Genomic DNA, 22825 nt, shown 5'->3' on the forward strand with positions numbered 1-22825 from the left:
ACACACATTTAAATGTGTACTCTTTTTTTCTGAAAGACTTGAGAGCAAGGTGGAGAGTCTTTACTCTTAATACTTCAGTGAATATTTCTTAAGAACAAGGTTCTTCTAAGTAATCATAGAATAGTTAGCAAAATCACAGAGTTTAATGTTGATACCACACTATTATCTAATCCATAGTCCGTTTTCAAAGTCCATTACTTGTCTCAGGAATGTCCCTTCAAACACCCCCCACGCCTATCCAGGCTCCATCCCAGAAGGACACATTGCCTCTAGTTGTCATATCGTCTTTGTCTTCTTTCTTTCTTTATTTACTTATGGACATGCTGCGCAGCTCATGGGATCTTTTTTCCCTGACCAGGATTGAACCCAGGCCCTTAGCAGTGAAAGCACAGAATCTTAACCCCTGGACCACCAGGAAATTCCCTGGGATGCATTCGTCGCCTTTAAATGGGAACAGTGTCTCAACTTTCTTTATATTTTTTGACTTTGACATCTTTTGAAGAGTTCAGGTTGGTTGTTTATTAGTGTTCCTGTATCAGGTTTGTGTGCCGTTTCCTCCTGCCATTCTGAACCTGTGCTTCTGGCGGGAACACTGCAGAAGTGGTGTGAGTCTCGGCTGCCTGATCCGGAGGCGCATTGCGTTGATTTGCCCCCACTCGGTGATACTAGCGTCCACCCCTTGGTTAAAGTGGGGCCCATCGCAGGTCTCCACAGTGAACTTACCCTTTGCCCCTTTGTGTTTCATAAGAATTTTCTGGAGAGATTCCATTGAGACTGTGTAAAAAGCATACTCCTTTTCAAATTTTCCTGGTTTTTGAAAGTGTGATGCTTTTCTAACTCTATCATTTCTTCTGCATTTATTCATTGACATTCAGTTGCAAGGAAGTGCCTTCTCTTCTCCCCCATTTTACTTATTCCTATTTGTTTGTATTAGTTAGACAGGCTGAGACCTGGGACCTAGGTCTTGTATGGGCTCGTTGATTTTAATTTTGTTCAGTGATGATAATTCTTTACTGTTATTATTTATTCTGATACTTAGATTGACACAGATATGGCCAATTGGGGGTCTCTTCAGGCTGATCCGTGGGCCCTTTCCCAAGCCTTCATCATTCTTCGAGGACTTCCTCATCTTCTGGCACAAAAAGATGTTCCAGATTCGTTTAATATTTTCTCTGCCCAGGCCCTGGAATCAACATTTCTCCAAGGAACCCTGGTTCCTTTTCATAGAGAATGACATTTAAAAAACCTTGACCTAGAGAGTGTGTGGGTTTTAAAGGAAACTACATTATGGAATATTACGTTTACTAAATCACTGTATACCGTGTGCATGAGTGTGTGTGCATGTGTGCATGTGTGTGTGTTTAATGTTACAAGTTTCAAACAGAGGAGCATTGATTTTACATGTAATAATCATAAGTTTTGACAAGAAAGAAATACATTTTTCATTTCACAGTAAATGGCATTACACAGTTTTGAGTACTAAATCATCTTGACGTTTATGAAGGAGCAAATGGAAAGTGGGGAGCCGAGTGTGTTAAATATAAAGCTATCTTTAACTGTTCTATTAAAAACCAGAGATTTATTTTCCATCTGTGATCTGAATGTGCCTATTTGTATTCCCTTCCCTGGCAGTGGAGTTTCTGTGGAGCCACACGACCGAGAGCATGTGTGTTGGTTACATGTCCGCCCAGGATGGGAAGGCCAAGGTAAGTGGGGAGAGCTGGGTGCAAGAGGGTAGGAGAGGGCGGGAGGGGAACGAGCAGAAAGTCTTACAGACAGCGCGGGAGCCTCCAACTGGCCAGATGGACACAGGGAATTTTTTTTAGCTTCTCTTGGGTGGTAGCTCTATGATCTTTATGAGAATCTGATAAAGAACAGTCACAAATCCCAAAGAAAAATAGCAGATCCTTTTTTGCTTTTGATGATGGAGCAGAGGAAATTAGGAAAAACCTTTTTTTTTTTTTCACCTTGTTCTTCTTTGTTGTGAATAAGAAGAAACTGGGACTGGGGAAGAGAAAGTGGGTAATGGGTTGATGGGGCTGGGTGGTTTTGCAGGGAGGATGGGAAGACCTCAAGGAAGCTGAGGCAGAGTTAGCCCAGCACCTGGACACACTCTGCACGTGTGAGGGCAGAGGCAGCCGCGTGTGTGCAAGGGCTGCCTATCTCGTGCTCCGGGTGGTCTGACACGGCATCCTCAGGGCAGGGCCAAAGGTCTGCACCCCGTGTGGCCTGCACCCCGCCGTCCCCCAGGGGTTACGGTGTGGCAGAGAAGCCCACACGGCTCCTCTTGAGTTGCCTGGCCTCCCTGCCCTCACAGCGGGTGAGCCTGGGAGTCAGAAGCATCATTTGTGGATTTATATTATACCGGCCTCCTGTTCTTGTTCATAAAATTTTTTAGAAACAGCTGTGGCCTACGATGTTTACTTGGCATTAAAGTACCTCAATTACAAAGCTGCGAAGCTGGGCAGCCTCTTTTCCAAAGGACATGATTTATTTTACACATTTGAAAATGCAAGTAAGGAAACTTCTGATGTAAACTGTTTGATATAGGTGGCATCATTAACAAATTAAGGTGACGTGTAAGAAAGAATAGTTTCTTGCTTCTCTGTCGTGGAACACCCATCCAGGCAGGCCTCTGACTATCCAGCAAGTTGGTAGCATCGCAGGGCTTTGTGAGGACAGCGTGTGTTTGTGACAGTGTTATAGAGATCACCCCCACCTTTGTCTCAGTTCAGTTCAGTTCAGCCGCTCAGTCGTGTAGACTCTTTGCGACCCCATGAATAGCAGCACGCCAGGCTGCCCTGTCCATCACCAACTCCCAGAGTTCACTCAAACTCAAGTCCATTGAGTCAGTGATGCCATCCAGCCATCTCTTCCTCTGTAGTTTCCTTCTCTTCCTGCCTCCAATCCCTCCCAGCATCAGAGTCTTTTCCAATGAGTCAACTCTTCACATGAGGTGGCCAAAGTATTGGAGCTTCAGCTTCAGCATCAGTCCTTCCAAAGAACACCTTTGTCTCACCGCTGCCTAATACAGTATTTGGATTGTATCCATATATTTATTTCGTATGAGTATGCAGGAAGATTGTTTTGTTCCATAGTATAAGGAGAATTGAATTATAATGGCTCATTTAAAAAAGTTGATGAGTTTAGAGCAACACTAAAATAATTTTCTGTGTTGATGGAAATGTTTTGTATTTATATTGTGCTGTCCAATAGGATAGTCACTAGATACAGATGCCCTTGAGCACTTGAATGTGGCTGGTGTGCTTGAGGAACAGAATTTAAAATTTTATGTAAATAGCCATGTGTGGCTAGTGGCTACCATATTGAATAGAATGGGTATAAACAATGAGTGGAAATTAGCACAACAGTGTAAAGCAGTTCTCTTCCAATTAAAAATAAAGGAAAGAATAATGAGTGGAAAAGTGACTTTAAATATTTTCAAGCATTCAAAAAGAAAATATTCTTTTCTTCCCAATGGCAAAAACAGTTATTATTATTTTATAATAAGCCTGGTAAGCCACAAAAATCCTTAACTGGCTTGCGGCCAGTTAAGCTTCTCCTGCCCCTGACACGTAGAATCTGAGCTAAGATCGCTTCTTAACAACATCAACAAAAAGACCTGGAAGAGGTGGGCCTCAGTACTGAAGCCTGTCTGGTGGGGACGGTCATGTCATTAAGCCCTGTATGTGGAGTGTTATCCCTGTCATCCTGTTATACGGTCTCTGTTGTCCCTGCTGGTGGCCCCCTGAAGACACCTTGCTATTTAACATGAAACATGGGAGGAAAGAGCATGGAGAGTCGTGCCTTGAGCCCAGAGCTATTTGGCTTCCAGTTGCATTGCGTGACATCTGGTGGACGTGGTTCTATAACGGTGGTAAATTCTGCAGCTGGTGGTGTCAGTGGCCAGCAGACAGGGCCGCTGCTTTCGCTCCACTCGTCAGTCGCATGTTTGAGCCTCCTTGCCGGGAGTTCCGGCTTCTCCCTTTCTTCCTCCCATGGCTACAGATGCTTCCCCACAACCCCCGAGCAAAAAACAAACAAACAAAAAACCCCCGAAACGCTAAAGCTTTGGTTGAATTCTATTGATTTAAAAAAAAAAAAGCAAAAAAAACAAAGAAACCAACAAAACCAAAAAAAAAATATCTCTTCTGTCATAAAGGCTGGAATTTTATTGTATTACAAGTATAGCAAAATTATAGATGAGAGATGGAGCTCAAAAAAGAAAAGAGGGGCTATAGCAAAGTTTATATTCTTTTTAAGAGAGAAAGCCTTTGGCCTACTGGCCCTGGTTTCCTTATTTCTATGAAAGAATGATTGAATTAGTGGCATACCCACTCAGCATGATGACAGTTTGTGAAACATGCTCTCATGTATGTTGCAAACTGTGGTGGCAAAATGAGAAAGGAGGCATCTTTAAAAACTAAAACAATAGCCATAGTATTTTTTTTAATTTAAAAGCAACTTATGGAAAAAAAAAATTTTTTTTTTAATTTACTCTGCCTTCCAAAAATTACCTCCTTTCTGCTTGTTACCAAACTCAGAAACTAAAATCACTTGGCCATTCAAACATTTTATATAAGCTAATTATATTTAATCCAAGTTAAGACCTTGAATTAAAGTTCACCCAAAATAGTACTATTTAGAAAAAGCTGGATAATAACTAATACCATTATAACCAGAATCCATACGTAATTTGAACAAATAGGAGTAAGTTCTTTTATGTTTCTTTTTTAAATAGAATGTTTTTGCAGTTATATACCTTAATTTAATTTCTAAATCCCTACTGTTGCATAAGTTAAAGAGATTTCTTTTTAACTGAGCCCAAATTAGGGCATTGATACCAGCTGAATTTAAAAATCAAATTGCCAGTATCCTACCCAAGATAGCAGACAGTTAATGAATGGTTTTTAATAAACACCTAGTGTACATGGACTAATGTAATAAAAACAGATGTTAAAATTGGCATGGAACTTATTCGAGAATAATAAGTAAAACCTAGGTTTCTTTTACGATGTAGAGGTCATTTTTTTTTTTATAACATAGTGAAAATACTGTTATAAAAATTCATCCTTGAGGAGGAGCAAGCTATTTTATGGTCTTAAGGTGTTGCCCCAAGGTTCTTATTAGTTTCAGGGAAAAATAATAAGTATATAATGGAAAAACCAGGCAACAACTTGACCACGTGATCAAAATTAATGTCACCGCGAGGGACAGATGGACATCACGTGCCTCTGGATGTGAGAACCCGAGAAAGACACAGCATCTCTTTCTCAGTATCCCATCTGGAAGTGTACCATCTGAACCTAATCACAAGGAAACATTAGAGAAATAAAAAATGAAGATCATTCTCGGAAGAAAGAAAAGGGGATTATATTCTTCAAAAATGTCAATGTCGTAAAAGACAAAGGCTGAGGAAATGTTCCAAATTAAATAATATTAAAGGGCAGTGACAACTAGCATATGTGGTAACTGATCCTATGCTGGACCCTGGATGGTAGGGGGAAAGCGCTAAAAATGTACTCTTAGGTCAGTGAACAAAAGGAGATATAGGTAGTAGAAGATGTTATCATTTTAAAATATCTTTGTACTGTAGTTTGTAGGGAAATATTCTTAGTCTTAGGGAATATAAACTCAAGTATTTAGGGGTAAAGGGCCATAATTATACAATGTCTTCTCAGTGATTCAGAAAATATTGTTATGTGGATGGATGGACAGACAGATGTGTGTGTGTGGCTTCGTCGCTCAGTCGTTTCTGACTCTTATGTGATCCCGTTGACTGCAGCTCACTAGGCTCCTCTGTCCATGGGATTTTTTCCAGGCAGGAATACAGGAGTGGGTTGCCATTTCCTTCTCCAGGGTATCTTCCCCACGCAGGGGTCAAACCCACGTCTCTTGTATTAGCAGGTGGGTTCTTTACCACTGTGCCACCTGGGAAGCCCTGAACAGACAGATGGTAGATCACACAGCAAATGAAGTAAAATGTTAGCAATAGGTGAACCTGCCTGAAGGAGGTGTGGGTGTTCCTTGAACTATTCTGTATATTTTTGGAATTATTTTCAAATAAAGTTTTTTTAAAAATATCACCCTTGGCTATTATGGCACCTTCGCTTAGTGTTGCAGTTGAACAAGCATTGGAATGGGTACAGCACTGGGCTGCCGGATCCTGGGTCCACCTCCACCTCTTGCAGGCTGTATGACTGGGTGGTCACTCTCTCTCTCTGGATTTCAGAGGCCTCACGAGTAAAATGAGAGCAAGAAAACCTGACTCTGCCCTAAGTCCTTCCTGGGTCAGACTTGATAGGAACAAGGAAACAAAATCTTATGTCTGAATACAGATGAGTTAAGTCCTTCGTATATTATGGATATTGTATATGTTATGGCCCTTCATTCCTAGATACTTGTTTGCCATCTGCAAAATTCTAAATTCTGCATTCCAGATTAATTAGCATATATGTTGCTATTCAGTTTTTGGTAGGATTTTTGCAACCCCAGATGTAGTATCTACTATCATTTGTTTTTATGAAGATAGTTTCTGTGTCTTTTAAAAAATCTCAGTAAATGTCTATGTAGAAGGGATAGCACAGATAAGGTTTCTGAGAGTTTTTCACTAGGCTTAACTTGCCTCTCAAGGAAAGGTATGGAGGAAGACTTAAATATAAACATGAGGAACTCAAGACAGGGACTTCTAGGTGGCTCAGTGGTGAAGAATCCACCTGCCAATACAGGAGACACGGTTCAATCCCTGAGTCGGGAAGACCCCCTGGAGAAGGGAAATAGCAACCCACTCCAGAATTCTTGCCTGGGAAATCCCGTGAACAGAGGGGCCTGGTGGGCTACGGTCTGTAGGGTTGCAAAAGTCAGACATGACTTAACGATCAAACAACAACAACACAAGAGGGAGTTACCAAGAGAAGTGAGAAAAAGACTTCCACTTCCAGTTAGGATGAAGAAAGTCAGAGGAGACTGTTGCTCTTATTTCCAATAATGAGAGTGAGCTGGATACACTATAAAGTCATGGGCTTTAAAAGTTATCCAAAGAGCTGAGTATAGTAGAAAAATTTAAATGAACTAAACTTCAGAAACAGATAAGACTTTTCCTAGGAAAGAAAAAAGCTCTGACTGCTTCATTCCTGGCAGAGCAATATGAGGAGGGTTTTTAAAAGATGTCAGCAAGGCCGTGTACAAAGAGACAATGTGATATAATAAGAGAACAGGCTTCAGAGTTAGCCAGGTGAATTTCACTCCTGAGGCTCCTGCTTTATAACCCGGGACAGGTTACAACACTAACCGTTGGTTTCCTTATCTTTTAAAATGGGACTATTACTGATGCTTTCATAGTATTCTGAATATTAATTGAAAACAAAACCACAGGGCGTATAATAGAGCTGTTTATACATGTGCTGTGATGGGTAATGGTGCTGGGAGGACCAAGAGACGGCAGAAGTGCTGAGAGTCTCTCAGGGCTGGCGCCGTGCAGCTCCGCAGCCTCGTTTACGCTAACTGTGCTTCCACAGGTGCATCCACATCTCCCACCGCAAGACTGATACCTCCTAGGTTTCCACGCTGATCCCCTGGTGGAGATGGTCAGGCTTATTCCTTTTTGACAAAACTGTTATATTATATTCTATTATAAAACAACTGACAAGTGAATTCAGAGATTCCAGAAGAGGAAAAATAAAATTGTTTGAAGCTACAAGAATGGACACACACGTACACACACACACTCAACCCTGCAGTTCAGGCCAGTATGGTGGTAATGGAGCCCTTTTACAAAGCTTTCTGACTGGCGTCTACCAACTTGACAGCCTTACAAACAGGTTTTGAAATGAAACCTAAGTTGCCTGTAGCATTCCAGTTAAGCTCACCTAACTGAATAATTTTGCTTTTAAAAGTAAGAGAGAAGAATATTCTTTACTGGCTACTGTTGAGTGTATCTTGGGCGAATGCAGGCAATCTTCTCAGATTCCCCTGAGCTCTAGACAGTGGAACATCTTTAGGTGGGTTGACCGTGAATTCTTAAAAGGGACTTTAGTTCCATGGTAGTGGCCAGTGACATTCAGCCACTGGGTGGATTTATTGGACCATATTTTAGATTTATGAAGAACCACTTAGATACAAGTTGGCCTTGGTCTAAGCCAAATATTAGCTGCTTTTGATAGTCTAGTCCCCATATTACTCAACAGCTGAAAGAGTCTGATCCCTGGCAGGAGGCCATCTGCCCTGGGATGGTGTTAGGCGCCGCCAGCAAGCTCTGTACTAGGGAAACATCCCAGACAGCTACATTTGGCAAGTGCGCTTATGGAGCAGAAGGAAAAGTGGCTAATCAGTGACTTTACTTGTACCTTCTGAGCTTGCCCAGAATTTCAAATATAGAAAGTTGTATTTCTTTTCCAGGCTCTTAGGACTGCCAGGAGGATCCTATTGGGTCTATTTAGAAAGTCCTTTAGACAAACAGGAGAAGACTGTAGAAGGTTGAATATGTGAAAAACAAACTTTAAGACAGAAGTTTCCTCAGCCTCAAGTTTGCTTCTCAGAGTTGTTAGCTTTATTTTTCTTGCCTAATTAGCCTTATGCCATCAGTTTCTTCCAAATGATTCATTTGACAAAGCTCCAAAGCAATAAATAGAATAAACACAAAGAGGGAATTCACCATGTTGGCAAGAGCATAAATCTTCTCAGAGTTATTAACCATATTTATCCAAATAAATCTCATTTTAATCGTGGTGTAGGGTTGGATCTCTGCAAAGATAAATATGTCTATTGCTTGGACTTGTAGACACTCCATGTTAGTTGCAAGGTGGTGAGCAAGCCGTTTTTGTTTTTTACTGTAGCAGCATGGAAGTCATGAAAACATTAATTTTCCTGCCTCTGTGTACGTGCATCGTCATCAGTTTACATAGTTCACATCAGGTGTGAACGCAGCACTGGAATGTCACCTTGTTACCCTCTAGTACCCCACATTTTAGGTAAATGGGTACCTTCCAAAGCAGACACACGCCTGCTGTTTACCCACAGGACAACACACAGCTGTGAGATGGAGCTGAAACAGGCATTCACGAGAACTATTGGCCTGATTACTCACAGTGAGTAAGAAGTGATTACAGGATGGCCTTTTCTTTCTCTTGGTTCAAAAGCAGTGGACAAATGAGGAAAGAAATCTTTTCCTGTTTTTTTCGATCCTAAAACAAAAAAGGCCATAATCTTGGTCATGCCATTCTTATTTCACGTTACCTTCCTAACTTAAAGCGTGGCATTGGTTTCTTTGGTTGTAAATATTCAGTGTCACCCATTGGTTATATGTTGTAAGAACTCTCATTACATTATTTTATTAAGAAGGTGAGTAGTGAGAGGAACTGAATTTACAGCATGCAGTGTACTCGGAGGTTCTAATGGCCCTGCAAGACCCTGCATACATGGGCATTCATTCCATAGAGATGTCTTCTACGAGTGGCTCCACGTTGAAGTTGAGGGTGAGACTTTGAGGCCAGATGGTTGTTTGGATACACTTTTTAATCCTCACTGTCCCTCCTTCCCTGTAACCTGCAGAGTTTAGCTCAAAAGCTGGCTTCAGCAACACATCGCTTTTTTTAAAAAGTTGAAAATATTACCTAAAAAATTTTTGAACTTATACAAAATAGAAATTTTGTATAAAATTTTTATACAAGATTTAAATGTTTTAAGTTTTCTGTGAAAGTACAGTTTTCTTCCTCCTGACTTGTTTTCTCCTAAGAGTATGTTTGGCCACACTGGGACCCACTCCCTACATAGCCATGATTAGCTGGTCCCAAGTGGTGGCCTCCTGTTTGGTGGGGCCTGGACATTCCACTCTGCCAGTCCTATGCCTGGCCTGCTTCACTCACAGACATCAGAAACTGACCTGTGTTGTAGATTTTGAACCCCAAGTGAAGTCTAACTGCTAGAATGCATTTTTATTTTAGTACCATTCATTCAAATAATATAGTTTCTGTCTTTTTTTAAGTCTTCAACTTGGAGTGTCCATTCTGTCTAATCCTAAGGATTAAAATTCTTCTCTGCTGATTATTATGTATAATTTTTTATGTCTTGTAAGTAAAGCAGTGCTGTAAATTGGTGAAATTTTAACATTTTAGTAATAACTAATTGGGACATTTGGATATGGTTGAGCTACTCTTTCTATTTACATTCCCTTCGAATGCTTCTGCGCTACAGATGGCGATCTACTTTTATGCTCTTGAGCTGTCATCGCCGCACTGTGCATGTCTGGACTGTCCTGTCTGCTGCAGTGTTGAAGAGATGAAAAGAAATGTAGAATGAGGGTTGTATTAACACTTTGTTATTAGGAGATGCTCAGAGTACTTGGAAACAGCTTTTTCTTCACTTGAAAATTAATTATATTTTAAATGTGCTTCCTATAAGGGATGAAAAGCCCAATAATCCCCCGACTTCTTCCATTGATAGGTCTTGTGTATATTATGGTAAAATTCTGAACAGTTAGAACCTGCCAACAGTTAGAACCTGCTCCGTTAAAAATGGAAGATCTTGGCAAAACAAGCTCTTACTAGGCCATTAGTAATAAGCCCCAGTAGCCCCTGAATAAAACATGCTTCCAACCCAAATTCCTATAAACTTGCAAAGCCAGTTCAGACAGGAAGGACCTGGTCTTTAATGTGATAACCTCTTATGCACAAGTTCCTGAATCTTGCAATTTATGTTTTTGTTCATTAGGCCATACATAATTGGGGCAGAAAAGAAATAAATACAATCTGTAAGGTTTTCACCATCAAAGATGACAAAAATCCATTTCTTCTTAACCTCAGTTAACCAGTAGTAGAACTAATCTGGGATTTATTACCGTATTTAATAATGATTAACTAGGAAAGAAGCCTTGATTCCTTGGCTTTAAGATTTTAGCTATTAAAAAAACTCAGTTTACTTAAGAGTAGAATTTTGATGAAATATAGCAGCTCATTTTTTAAAACGAAATATTTATTAAACAAATACTGTTGAGTGCCCATTATATTCAAGTGCTTTCCTGGGAACATAGTGGTGAACAAAAAAGCCAAGAATCCTTGTACTCCTGTACTTACACACTAGTGGGGAAAATACTAAACAAGATAAATAAGGCACAGACTATGCTTGTGGTAAGTGCTAGAAAGATGTGTCAAGCTGGGAGGATTTTAAGAAGTATGAGGTTTCCAGTGTGAGAGTCTTGGGAGGTTTATGGGAGCAAGGCAAGAACATCCCAGGTATGAAGAACAGCAAGAGCAGAGGCCTTCGGGCGGGAGTGGGCGTTCCCGATGTGATGGAGGCTCAGTGACAAGCCTGGTCTTAATGTCACAGTCTTAGTGGGACTAGACCTTGTGGGTTGTTATCGGTCATAGTTAGAATTTGGGCTCTTCGCCTGAGATGGGAACCATTGAAGGCTAGGGAGCAGAGGACTGAGAGCGTCTGACTCACGTTGGAAGAGGTGACTCCCGCTGCTTTCTGAAACGGAGCCAGCAGGGGAGCCTGTTGCCACTTGTGTGAGCAAGAGTGATGAGCTGGACTAGAACATAAGCCGTGCGCAGGTGCTGAGCGCCAGCTGGCTTCTGCACCCATTTTAAGATGCAGCCAGCAGGGTCTGCCACTGGGCTGGGTGGAGGTATGAGGGAACCGGAGAAGGCAGCGCTGAGAATGGAGCTGCCGTTTACCAAGGTGAGGAGGAAGGTGAGGAGCGAGGAAGCAGGCCTGAGGGTGTCAGGAGTGAGGACCAAACTGGAGATGCCTGTCTGAGAATCTCAGCATATAAATGCTAAAAAACAAACAAACAAACAAACAAAACTGCAGGGATAGACGAGATCACTAAGAGAGACCAGAGTCAGGAGAAAAGACTTCCAAGGAGGTCCTGTGTTCATAAGTCAGAGGAGTGAAGGACCTAGCACAGAGGCTGAGAAATGGCCACACAGGTTGGTGGAGAACTAGAGGAGTGTCATAGAAACCAAGGAGGGAAAGTCTCAATATTTCAAGGTGAAGAGGGCAATCCAGCTTTATCAGCTCCTGCAGTCTGGGCCCATGAGGTTAGGTCTGAGGACAGACCATTGGATTTAGCATTTGGAAGGCACGGCTCACCTTGGGAAAGAGCCATTTCAGTGCAGTCGTCAAGGCAAAAAACCCGAGTGGAGAGGGTTTAGAGAGAAATGGAAGGACAGAATCTGAGGAAATAGGAACAGGCAAGTCTTCTAAAGAACTTTGCTGGGAATGAAAAGAAATGAAGTGGCAGCTGGAGGGTGAGTTGGGTCTGGAGAATTATCCTCTGTCCTCTTTCTCCAGTGTAACCAGGGGCTTCACTTTATGTCCGGAACACTTCACAGATGTTTCTCTACAAAATGAGGAGAAGTGGCCCAACTCTTGAGTCCTGGGGTACCCCAACACCGAGTGGTTTGGAGAGGTGAAGGAAAACCAGCAAAGGGATCTGAGGTCTCAGTGTTAGGGCAGAAGAGAAGGGAGGTTCCCGTACAGCCGGAAGTGAAGGGTGGCTTCCATTGACATCTAGGATGAGCTGGCTTATGGCATCCACAGTTTCCTTTATTGGAGGGTGTCTGACCTTCACCTGCTCAGGTGCCTGCCCGGCTCTAAGAAACATGGACTGGGCTGACATTCGGCCAGGCTCCCTTTTTTCCAGAGAGCCACTCCTGGGACCAGCAGAAGCCAGCCCAGGAAGCCCTGCCCTCTCTCATTCCAACATTTTCATAGTTCTTTGGGTCAGATCAATAAGTCAGGGAGCAGATGGTTTCGATGAGGAGAATTTTCTTCAAAGAGTCTGTTGGTGGTTTTTATTTTTGCCACTCCCTAATTCCTCACTGACAGATCAACTGAAATTCTCAGGAAGTAGTTCCATTAGACAAATAGTAGTTTCACTCTTTATGATAGTTTCAACATTAGCCTTTCATTTCTTTTCAAATACAAGATAGTCTTTTCAAGCTATAGTAAAAAAAAATCCGTGTTATCTGTCAGCTTACCAAGCAGAAGACCATAATTGCCATTCTGGGCTTTCACTCACTACACGTCATCCAGGTGCTGAGGCTGCCTCATCAGGGTCTCCAAGAAGAGGCCACCTGCTGGTTTTTACTGAGGAAATGGTGGCCCAGAGATTCCTCTGACAGAAGCAGAGGCAACCCCCCAGCCTCCATGCTGCCCAGGGGCCTGCCAGGCGTGGCCACATCTCCTCTGCTCAGCTCAACACTTCCTCCTCCCATTGGAAGAAATATCTGAAATACGAAGTTACGTATATGAGGCCACAGAGCTACCAGAGGTCGAGCCAAGATTCAGGCCAGGCGGTCTGAACCCCAGAACCAAAGCTTCTAAACAGGTCATTGTCAGGAGAGGCCCAAGCTGGAGATGTATATTTGGGAATCTCAGCATAGAAGTGCTTTCATAAAATGAAAGACTGGATGAAATCACTAAGGGAGTGACCACAGATGGGAGAGAAGGGGCCTGAGTCCTCGGGAGCTCTGGTGCCATTAGCTTGGAGATGTGGGGGGCCTGCAAAGGGGACTGAGAAGTTGTGGCCACAGAGGCTGAGGAGAAACAGGTGAGTTTGGGGTCCTGGAAACCAAGGAGGGGGTATATCAAGGAGAAGATGCTGTCGATGGGTTCTGTGTGGGTCCCAGTTATTTTGTTCGTTCTTTCTCGGCAATGGTCAGGAGTGGACTGGGGACACAGTCATGCCTCCTGCAGTGGGTCTCCAACAGTAAGAAAGGACACAGGTTAATTCCTCAATAGGTCATGCTGCCGCATTAAACGCCAACTAAATCACTCTGCTACGTAATTAAGAAAATACAGAAGAAAGAAAAAGAAAGGTGATCCTGGCCCTGAACGACCTGGGGTGCAGTGAGCCACCCCACATTAGCCACTGTCAGCGTGTTCGTGTATTTCCTTCAGCTCCCGCAGCTGTGATTTTGTTTTTTTTACACAGCTGTGATCGTTTGGACTACGTGGAATGACCTGTTCTGATTTCTTCTTTTTTTAAAAGGAATTTTTAACAGAAAGGTAGTCATGTTCCTATTTGAACATTTAAAGAAGAATGAAGACTGTTTTAAAAATCAGAGTAAAGGTCTCTAGAGTGTCAGAATGCACGATTAACATGATGGTGTCAGCAGTGTTTCCATGTCGTCTGTATGATGTGTCTACTGTCCCTTTTCCCTGACTGCCTTCCTCTTTATCCAAGAGGTAACCTAAGGCAGGCTTTGTTCCTGAAGACTTGGGGGTTCAAATCCTAGGTGTGGAAATCCAGCTTCCTGGCCCCCACCCACAGATATTCTGATGTAGATGGCCCTAACACCACTGTCTAAGAGGTCCACTCTTAAGTTAGGCTGGATCTAAAAGAAAGGTGGTACAATTGGGATTTCAATTACTTCTTACAAGCACTGTTTAAAAAAAAAAAAGTCTATAACTGAATTCTAGGAAAATTTAAATGTTGTTTTTTTGGGAAAAAAAATTAAACAGCCTTTAGAGGGCTGTTCTAATGCAAAACAGTCTAAAATGTTCAAATCAGAAAGAACCCCTGATATAATTGAGTAAAAATTTTCATTTTGGGCTACAAAGATACTGAAACCCAGAGATCTAGTGAGCCTACCCCCTGCCCCAGTCCATCCTCAGCAGAGTTAAGGCTCAAATCCAGTTCTCTGAATCCCAGAATCAAACTGAAATTTGTAGGTAAAATGTGTGGCAGTAGCTTTTCTGAGCAAGCCCTATTTCACCCTGAAAAACTACTTAGTCATAAACCTTCTGTAGTGAGAGTTGTGTCTCTTCACAGAGCCTAATTTAGAATCCTTCATGGTAAGGCTTTGTGGGAGTAAAGAGAGCCCTAAATTTGGAGTCCAAAGGCTTTCATTCAAGGCTCAGTTTTTCCACTTCCTCTGGGACCGTAAGCAAACCACATAGCCATTCTGAGCCTGGCTTTCTTTCCACCTGAAAAATAGGTATATTATACATCTTTCTACCTGAGAGCCTATTTTGAGGTGGTCTCATCAATGCAAAGGCACTATGGAAACTAAAGCATTATGCAAATCTAGGCACTTCATATTTTTATTAAGATTTTACAAGAAACTAGTTTCATAAGGAACTAGCTTCCACATCCTACAAAGACCTAATTGCCTTCAGAGTGAGATCCATGTGTTTCATTCTTCTGTCCCCTCCTAATAAGTAGAGAGTAAGTATTTGTGATACAGTGTAGAGCTTTTATCACCTTTAGCAGAATGGACTATCCATGATAAGTCTCCATGTGAGTGGTGATATAACAGGTCCTGTGGGCTTACCCTGTTTATGTGGATGCCTTCACAGGGCTTTTAAGCTAACCATAAGGGGCAGTGTTGGGTGATGTTGCCACTGACCGGCGGTGGTAAAAGAAGTAACACACTTTGCCAGGAGCCTGAAACAACATGCTGTTTTCATAAGACTGCATTTTCATCTTATTTGGAGCTTCCTTGAACATGATATTCCTGCGTGAGAACAATAGAACATTTCCCATTATGTAGCCTCGTCTCAGGACTGATGATGAAATTTACTACAGTGCTGTCTTTGTGCTTTGTCCACATTTGTCAGCAGTCTTTTATGGCGTCCTTGTTCTAAATGTAGAAAATGAGGTAGGGGGCAACATACACTAAGATGATTAACATGTGGCATCGGTTCCTCCATCTGTCGATATTTCTGATTTGTGAGGTTGAACTTAAGAATTACATCTTCAGATTACTCTGGCATATTTCTTACTTTTAGTTTAAGAGAGTGAGTGATTGGGATAGAAGTAAAATGCTTGTTTTTAGATTCATTCACAGTGTATACAAGACCTAAAGGAGGTCAGTGTCAGAGAATGTGAAAACTTTGCAAGGTTTCTCTAGAGACTGTCCAACCCAGAGTCCTTGATTTTCACTGATTTTCCTGATATCAGACGGGTTAGGGAAGTGAGCACCCACATCTTTTGACCTGTAGTTATGTGGGGTTTTATTCTATAAAATATACACGTTATTCTGGATTATATTAAGCAGTTTCATGTGAAACTGTCAACTAGTTGAGTACATCTGCTTTCAGGATGAAGTCTGAAGACCAAACTCTATTTTTAGAGCCTTAAACTACATTCCAAGCTTTGATGCCTCACACAAAGAATGCTCAGACAGAATATTCTTATTCACAAATTGTGGCTCCTTGAAAGACGGCTCTTGAAAGCGATGGGGAGGGAACTTCTGGGAAAAGGACAGGGGTGGGAGTAGTGTCTCCTGACTCTACTCATTAACAGGGGGAATAAAAAAGCCCATAATAGAAACAAAGCAATAAAAAATAAAAATCAACCAAACACACTTCCTCAGCTGTCCTCCCGGGCATGGGTCACTTAAGGTCTGCCACGTTCGTGCCAGTAAAAGAAGCAAAAAGCGACTATTATCACCTCAGGTAGGAATTCTCCATGTAAGGGCACGGGTGTGCTCAGCCGGGGTGCTGGCTCCTGCCGCAGCTCCCCGCGTCCTGGGCAGCACGGTGATGAGGCAGAAGGCCGGCTGGGCCTGCAGTTAAGCCATCGTGTATTCTACACAATATACACATTGTTCTGGGTCGTATTAAGGAAGTTCATGTGATGCTGTTAATAGACTGAAAAATATATTTTACCTAGGACTCAACAATTTGAAAAATAAGGCAGAATTAATAAGGGAAAATGGGTGGGAAAGTTATATTGGGCTCTTCAAATTTTCATGATAAGTTATAAAATTGAACGTGAGACACCCTTGTCCTGCCCTTGAGGAGGGAAAATGCCCTACAAACAAGGTAGCCCTCCTATCGTCCGCTGCACTGCTCAGTGTCATTCGGGCAGCAGAACGTGGCAGGCCCGCCAGGCCCGCAGCCCACGCCCGGCTCTGGTGCCGCCACCTCGGCCATCTCTCCCAGAGAGGATGGTGTGCATGCGGCTGTTGCGTAAGATGAGTGCGCAGATGGTGTCAGGTTATATGACTTCTACGTTCTGTGTCCATCTTGGGAAGTACATAGACTTTTTTATTTTCAGAGTTTTAAGGTTCACAACTTCAATGTCATTTTGATCATTTACACGTATCTCTTCAAAATGATTATAACAAACTTACAAGCTATAGTCAAAAGCCCTTAGCACATCTCTGCAAAAAAATGTATAACAAACTTACAAGCTATAATCAAAAACTACAAAACATAAAATTAAGAACTTTAAAATGTCTAATTGGTACTTTGTTCTCTTTCATTTCCCAAATCCTCATTTAAAAAAAAAAAAATCCTCTATTTGCTAAGCAAATATACAGAGCCCCCTCCATGGGCCTGGATGTCTTTTAGGTCCTGAGGGAAGAGCAGTGAACAGATAAAACTCCTTGCCCTTCTGAGATTTTGTCCCAGAGGAGGAGAGAGGAGCAAAGTGGATGGCTAGGTAGATATGGTAAAGTGAAAGTGAGAGTCACTCAGTCGTGTCCGACTTTTTGTGACCCCATGGACTATACAGTCCATGGAATTCTCCAGGCCAGAATACTGGAGTGGGTAGCCTTTGCCTTCTCAAGGGGATCTTCCTAACCCAGGGATCCTGCATTGCAGGCAGATTCTTTACCAGCTGAGCCACCAGGGAAGCCCAAGAAGACTGGGGAATAGGTAGCCTCTCCCTTCTCCAGTGGATCTTCCCGACCCAGGAATCGAACTGGGGTCTCCTGAATTGCAGGCGGATTCTTTACCAGCTGAGCCATCAGGGAAGTGTAGATATGGTAAGAAGCACGACACATGAGGCAGAAATGGTGTTGGTCATGAAAATGCCAGTGAGTGGCCGGTGTAACCCTTCTTGAAAAGGCAGCTTTGAGTACAGATCTGGCAGAAGTGAACAAGGGAGCCACTCGGGCACTGCGGGGAAGAGCTTTCTGTGTAGTGAGAATCACACATGCAACGACCTCGAGGCAGCAATGTGCTGTGTGGTTAAGGAACAGCAGGGAGGCAAGTGGAGACAGAGAGGATGAGCCAAGGGAAGCGCAGGAGGGTTTCAGCTCAGAGAACAAATGCAGCCTGCAACATGTGGGGCATTGTTGCATTTAGTCTGTATCTGTTATGCACTGAATTCTGTCCCCACCAGATTCTTATCTGAAAGCTCTACCCCGCACTGCGATTATATATGGAGACAGGGCCTTTAAAGAAGTGATTAAGCTCAAACAAAGTTTTAAGGATGGGGCCCTAATCCAACAGGATGTCTTCCTAAGAAGCACAAACACCAGAGATTTGCACACACAGAGAACAGGCCAGGTGACGATGCTGAGAGAAGACAGCTCCTTGTGAGCCACGCAGAGAGGCCTCGGAGGAAACCTGCCCTACTGACGCCTTGATCTTGGGCTTTCAGCCTTCAGAACTGTAGGAAAATAATTTTGTTTCAGAAGCCCTGGCAGACTAATACGCTGTCCTCACCCTCAGTTATCTATATGAAGAGAACATTCTGCTAAACAGTAAAACTGATCTTGAGCAAACTTTACTAGGTTAACTGTCAACAATAGTCATTTTGTGTCAGCCCCAAAGGAGCTAACTCATTCTGCAGGTCCCATCTTTGACCTAAAACAGGAGAACCTAAAAGTTAGTCATCCGAAACTCAACTATCAAGTCAGTCCAGCCAGTCTTATTCTCGTTGACAGTTCAAAAACAACTCTTAAAATTCTCCGATTTTTTCTTTTCTAAGATAGAAGAGTTGACCTTGGGCTGGTGTGAATGGAGAAAATGCTGTTCCTTCTATTTCCCTCCCTTTTCCCCACCCAAAGCCATCCTCCCTCTATAATCTCTTTCTGTAATTTCTTTAACAAAACTGCCTTCTTAAATTCACGGACATGATGAGGAGGAGATATTTGGCTGCTTTTGGAGGTTTATTATTCTGAACCCTGAAGAGGAAGTGAAAGAATCTAGTGTTTATCCTCCCTTTCTCATACACACTTTGTTTTAGAACCAAAAGTTGAGAAAGTTCTTTACAGAAGAATTCCAGCTATTTCTGTATTGACAGTAACAGAATCAGGAAACCACCTGTTAGTAACTCTCAAAATAACGGGGCCTAGGCAGTGATTATCAGTGGCTACTCAGACGGGCTAAGCAGTGGACTCAATGCTGAAGCACATAGAAGTCAATGCTATGGCACCAGCTTCTGAGAAAAGAAAAGCTTGTTGCAAGGTCGACAGGCAAGGGGCCAGAAAACATGGTTTAAGTTTGTCCCCCCATCTGGGGTTTGGTCACACTTTTATTAGGGAGGGGAGGAGGTTGGTGTGCAGAAGCCCTGGTGGGGCAGGTTGTGATCAGAGGGCTCTGGGGCCTGGCCGTTCGTGGTAGGATGTGGGAGGGGGCTTCAGCACCGGATCTTCCTGGACGGCAGACCCTCTGCTTCTCAGAGGGCTCTAGAGTTCACCAGGTTGGGTCCTTTGGACGGAGTCAGGAAGGGGGGACAACTTTGGTTCCAAGTTGTCTGAGATCAAAAATCTCCTGCATGCTTCTGCTGCATGACTTGAGGTTTCATTCTGTTGTCCCTGGAAAATAACTCAGTATCTTGTTAGAAACAGGACAGGGCCAGTTTGGAGCTAGTTCTGTGGTTGCAAAACCACTAGGCAAAGGTTGAAGGGAGAGCCGTATGATGGAAGGATCAGGCTGCCACTGTCTGACCCCAGTGGACCAATAGTAGTAGCCCTGCTGAGAGACAGCCACAGACGTTCACGCCATCTGAGCACACGCCATAGGCAGAACACAGCGGAAAACTACGACCAGGAATGCCCTTCCAAAGAAGGTAGCTGTGACTTTACTCTGGTGAGGAAATGCAAGGGTTGCCCGGGTTTTCAAGAATAGCTAGAAATCAAGATGCTTGTGTGTAAGTTCCCTATTTTAAAATATTTTCTATTAAGTTTTGAAAAGTTGGAAATACCACATGGCTCAAACCAGACACACGAGTCAGCTCTCCTTTCTGCAGGCTCCAGACATCATTTTCGTGTCCCACCGCTGTCCTGTCCTGTTTGCCTTCCAGTGCCGTGGCCCCTGGAGAGTCTGCCCCACCTCCTTGGTCCACATCCGGCCTCTCTCTCGACCTCCTGCAGTGTTTGTGGCAAGATATCTGTGATACTGTGATTTATTGTAAAAAGTACATGTTTGTTCTTCCTCCATGGTTCCTGACTCACAGCTCCCCAAACCCTTGGAACTTCCAAGTGAAAAAAGCAATAGGAGTATCTTTTGTTATATATAATATTTGACCTTTAGTCTTCAGTCTCACTTCAGAGACATAAAGCTGAAATGAGTATCTTGTTATTCGTAGCAAGACCCTTTCAACCACACCTGAGTTTATTTTAATAAACTTTTGGAAAAAGGTGACTTTTGGAAAACCCCAAGATGACCTAAGGCTGGGGTCTAGTTACCAGGGGAACCAACCATATGGGTAGAGAGTTGGAAATTTCAGCCCCACCCCCTGACCTATGGGGAGGGGAGAGGGGCTGGAGGTTGACTTCAGTCACCAGTGACCAATAATTCAATTAATCATACCTATGTAATGATGCCTCTGTAAAAATCCCAGAATTGCAAGGTTCCGAGGGCTTCTGAGAATATGAATGTGGAGATTTGGGGACACTGGTGTCTTTAGAGAAGGCATGGGGGCTTCCAGCCTCTGCCTGCCTTCCTTACCTATGCATCTCTTTTATCTGGCTGTTTCTGAATTATGTCCTTTTGCAATAATGTAAACGATTTTCCTGAATTTTGTCAGCTGCTCTAGCAAATTAATCAAACCCGAGGATAGGGTGGTGGGAATCTCCTACTTATAGCCGATTTATAGCTGGGGGCCAGAAGTGCAGGTGACAATCTGGACCTGGTATTGGCATCTGGACTTGCGGGGAGGCAGTCTTGTGTGACTGAGTTCTTAACCCATGGGGACTGATTTATCTCCTGGTAGACAGTGTCAAGATTGAGACAGTATCCACAGTTTGCATGTGTGCTATGTCACTTCAGGTGTGTCCAACTCTTTGAGACCCTATGGACTGTTGCCCACCAGGCTCTGGCAAGAATACTGGAGTGGGTGGCCGTGCCCTCCTCCAGGGGATCTACCCAACACAGGAATTGAACCTGTGTCTTTTACATCTCCTGCATTGGCAGACAGATTCTTTACCACTCTCGCCACCTGAAAGTGAAAGTCACTCAGTCGTGTCTCTTTGCAACCCCATGGACTATACAGTCCATGAAATTCTCCAGGCCATAATACTGGAGTGGGTAGCCTTTCCCTCTCCAGGGTATCTTCACAACCCAGGGATTGAACCCAGGTATCCTGCAATGCAGGCGGATTCTTTATCAGCTGAGTTACAAGGGAAGCCCAAGAATACTGGAATGGATAGCCTATCCGTTCTCCAGCAGATCTTCTTGACCCAGGAACTGAAGTGGGGTCTCCTACATTGCAGGCATATTTCTTTACAAACTGAGCTATCAGAGAAGCCCCTCGTCACCTAGGAAGCCCCCAATATCCTCAGACTTGAATTAATTGCTTGCTGGTGTTGGGAAACACACATTGGAGTATTGTAAACCCTTTTCCAGTATTCTATCACTTTGGTTTCCTCTGTAGCACCCAAGCATGTTAAGCTGATTGTTTTTGAGCCTTAGAAGATTAGTGATAGAGCAGACTGGTATATAACAAAGCCCTTCAGTTCAGTTCAGTTCAGTCGCTCAGTCGTGTCCGACTCTTTGCGACCCCATGAATTGCAACACACGGGGTCACACAGAGTCGGACACGACTGAAGTGACTTAGCAGCAGCAGGCCTCCCTGTCCATCACCAACTCCCGGAGTTCACTCAAACTCATGTCCATCGAGTCAGTGATGCCATCCAGCCATCTCATCCTCTGTTGTCCCCTTTTCCTCCTGCCTCCAATCCCTCCCAGCATCAGAGTCTTTTCCAATGAGTCAACTTCTTCACATGCGGTGGCCAAAGTACTGGAGTTTCAGCTTTAGCATCAGTCCTTCCAAAGAAATCCCAGGGCTGATCTCCTTCAGAATGGACTGGTTGGATCTCCTTGCAGTCCAAGGGACTCTCAAGAGTCTTCTCCAACACCACAGTTCAACAGCATCAATTCTTCGGCACTCAGCTTTCTTCATAGTCCAACTCTCACATCCATACCACTGGAAAAACCATAGCCTTGAATAGACAGACCTTTGTTGGCAAAGTAATGTCTCTGCTTTTCAATACGCTATCTAGGTTGGTCATAACTTTCCTTCCAAGGAGTAGGCGTCTTTTAATTTCATGGCTGCAGTCACTATCTGCAGTGATTTTGGAGCCCCAAAAAATAAAGTCTGACACTGTTTCCACTGTTTCCCCATCTATTTGCCATGAAGTGATGGGACCAGATGCCATGATCTTCATTTTCTGAATGTTGAGCTTTAAGCCAACTTTTTTACTCTTATCAAGAGGCTTTTTAGTTCCTCTTCACTTTCTTCCATAAGGGTGGTATCATCTGCATATCTGAGGTTATTGATATTTCTCCCAGCAATCTTGATTCCAGCTTGTGCTTCTTCCAGCCCAGCATTTCTCATGTACTCTGCATAGAAGTTAAATAAGCAGGGTGACAATATACAGCCTTGCTGCTGCTGCTAAGTCACTTCAGTCGTGTCCAAGTCTGTGCTACCCCATAGACAGCAGCCCACCAGGCTCCCCCATCCTTGGAATTCTCCAGGCAAGAACACTGGAGTGGGTTGCCATTTTCTTCTCCAACGCATGAAAGTGAGAAGTGAAAGTGAAGTCGCTCAGTCGTGTCTGACTCTTAGCAACCCCGTTGGCTGCAGCCTACCAGGCTCCTCTGTCCATGGGATTTTCCAGACAAGAGTACTGGAATGGGT

The 22825-nt window shown here is 43.3% G+C and overlaps 1 protein-coding gene across 6 annotated transcripts in view; it reads left to right on the top strand.

Moving 5' to 3' along the window:
• TASP1 (taspase 1) overlaps positions 1-22825 on the top strand; it is a 278804-nt gene that overhangs the window by 237188 nt on the left and 18791 nt on the right. For 3 of the 6 annotated variants that reach the window (XM_044928288.2, XM_044928287.2, XM_044928291.2), the window contains 2 exons: positions 1633-1706; positions 19934-20314. In XM_044928288.2, coding sequence (XP_044784223.1) covers positions 1633-1706; positions 19934-20080 — 221 coding nt within the window. In that variant the 3' untranslated portion in view covers positions 20081-20314. Of the gene's footprint in view, positions 1-1632; positions 1707-13743; positions 13925-19933; positions 20315-22825 lie in introns of those variants that run through there. The other 3 variants (XM_025264568.3, XM_006051319.4, XM_044928289.2) reach the window with 2 other exon arrangements.

The sequence above is a fragment of the Bubalus bubalis genome, chromosome 14 (assembly GCF_019923935.1).
Source record: "Bubalus bubalis isolate 160015118507 breed Murrah chromosome 14, NDDB_SH_1, whole genome shotgun sequence".
Classification (NCBI taxonomy): Eukaryota; Metazoa; Chordata; class Mammalia; order Artiodactyla; family Bovidae; genus Bubalus; species Bubalus bubalis.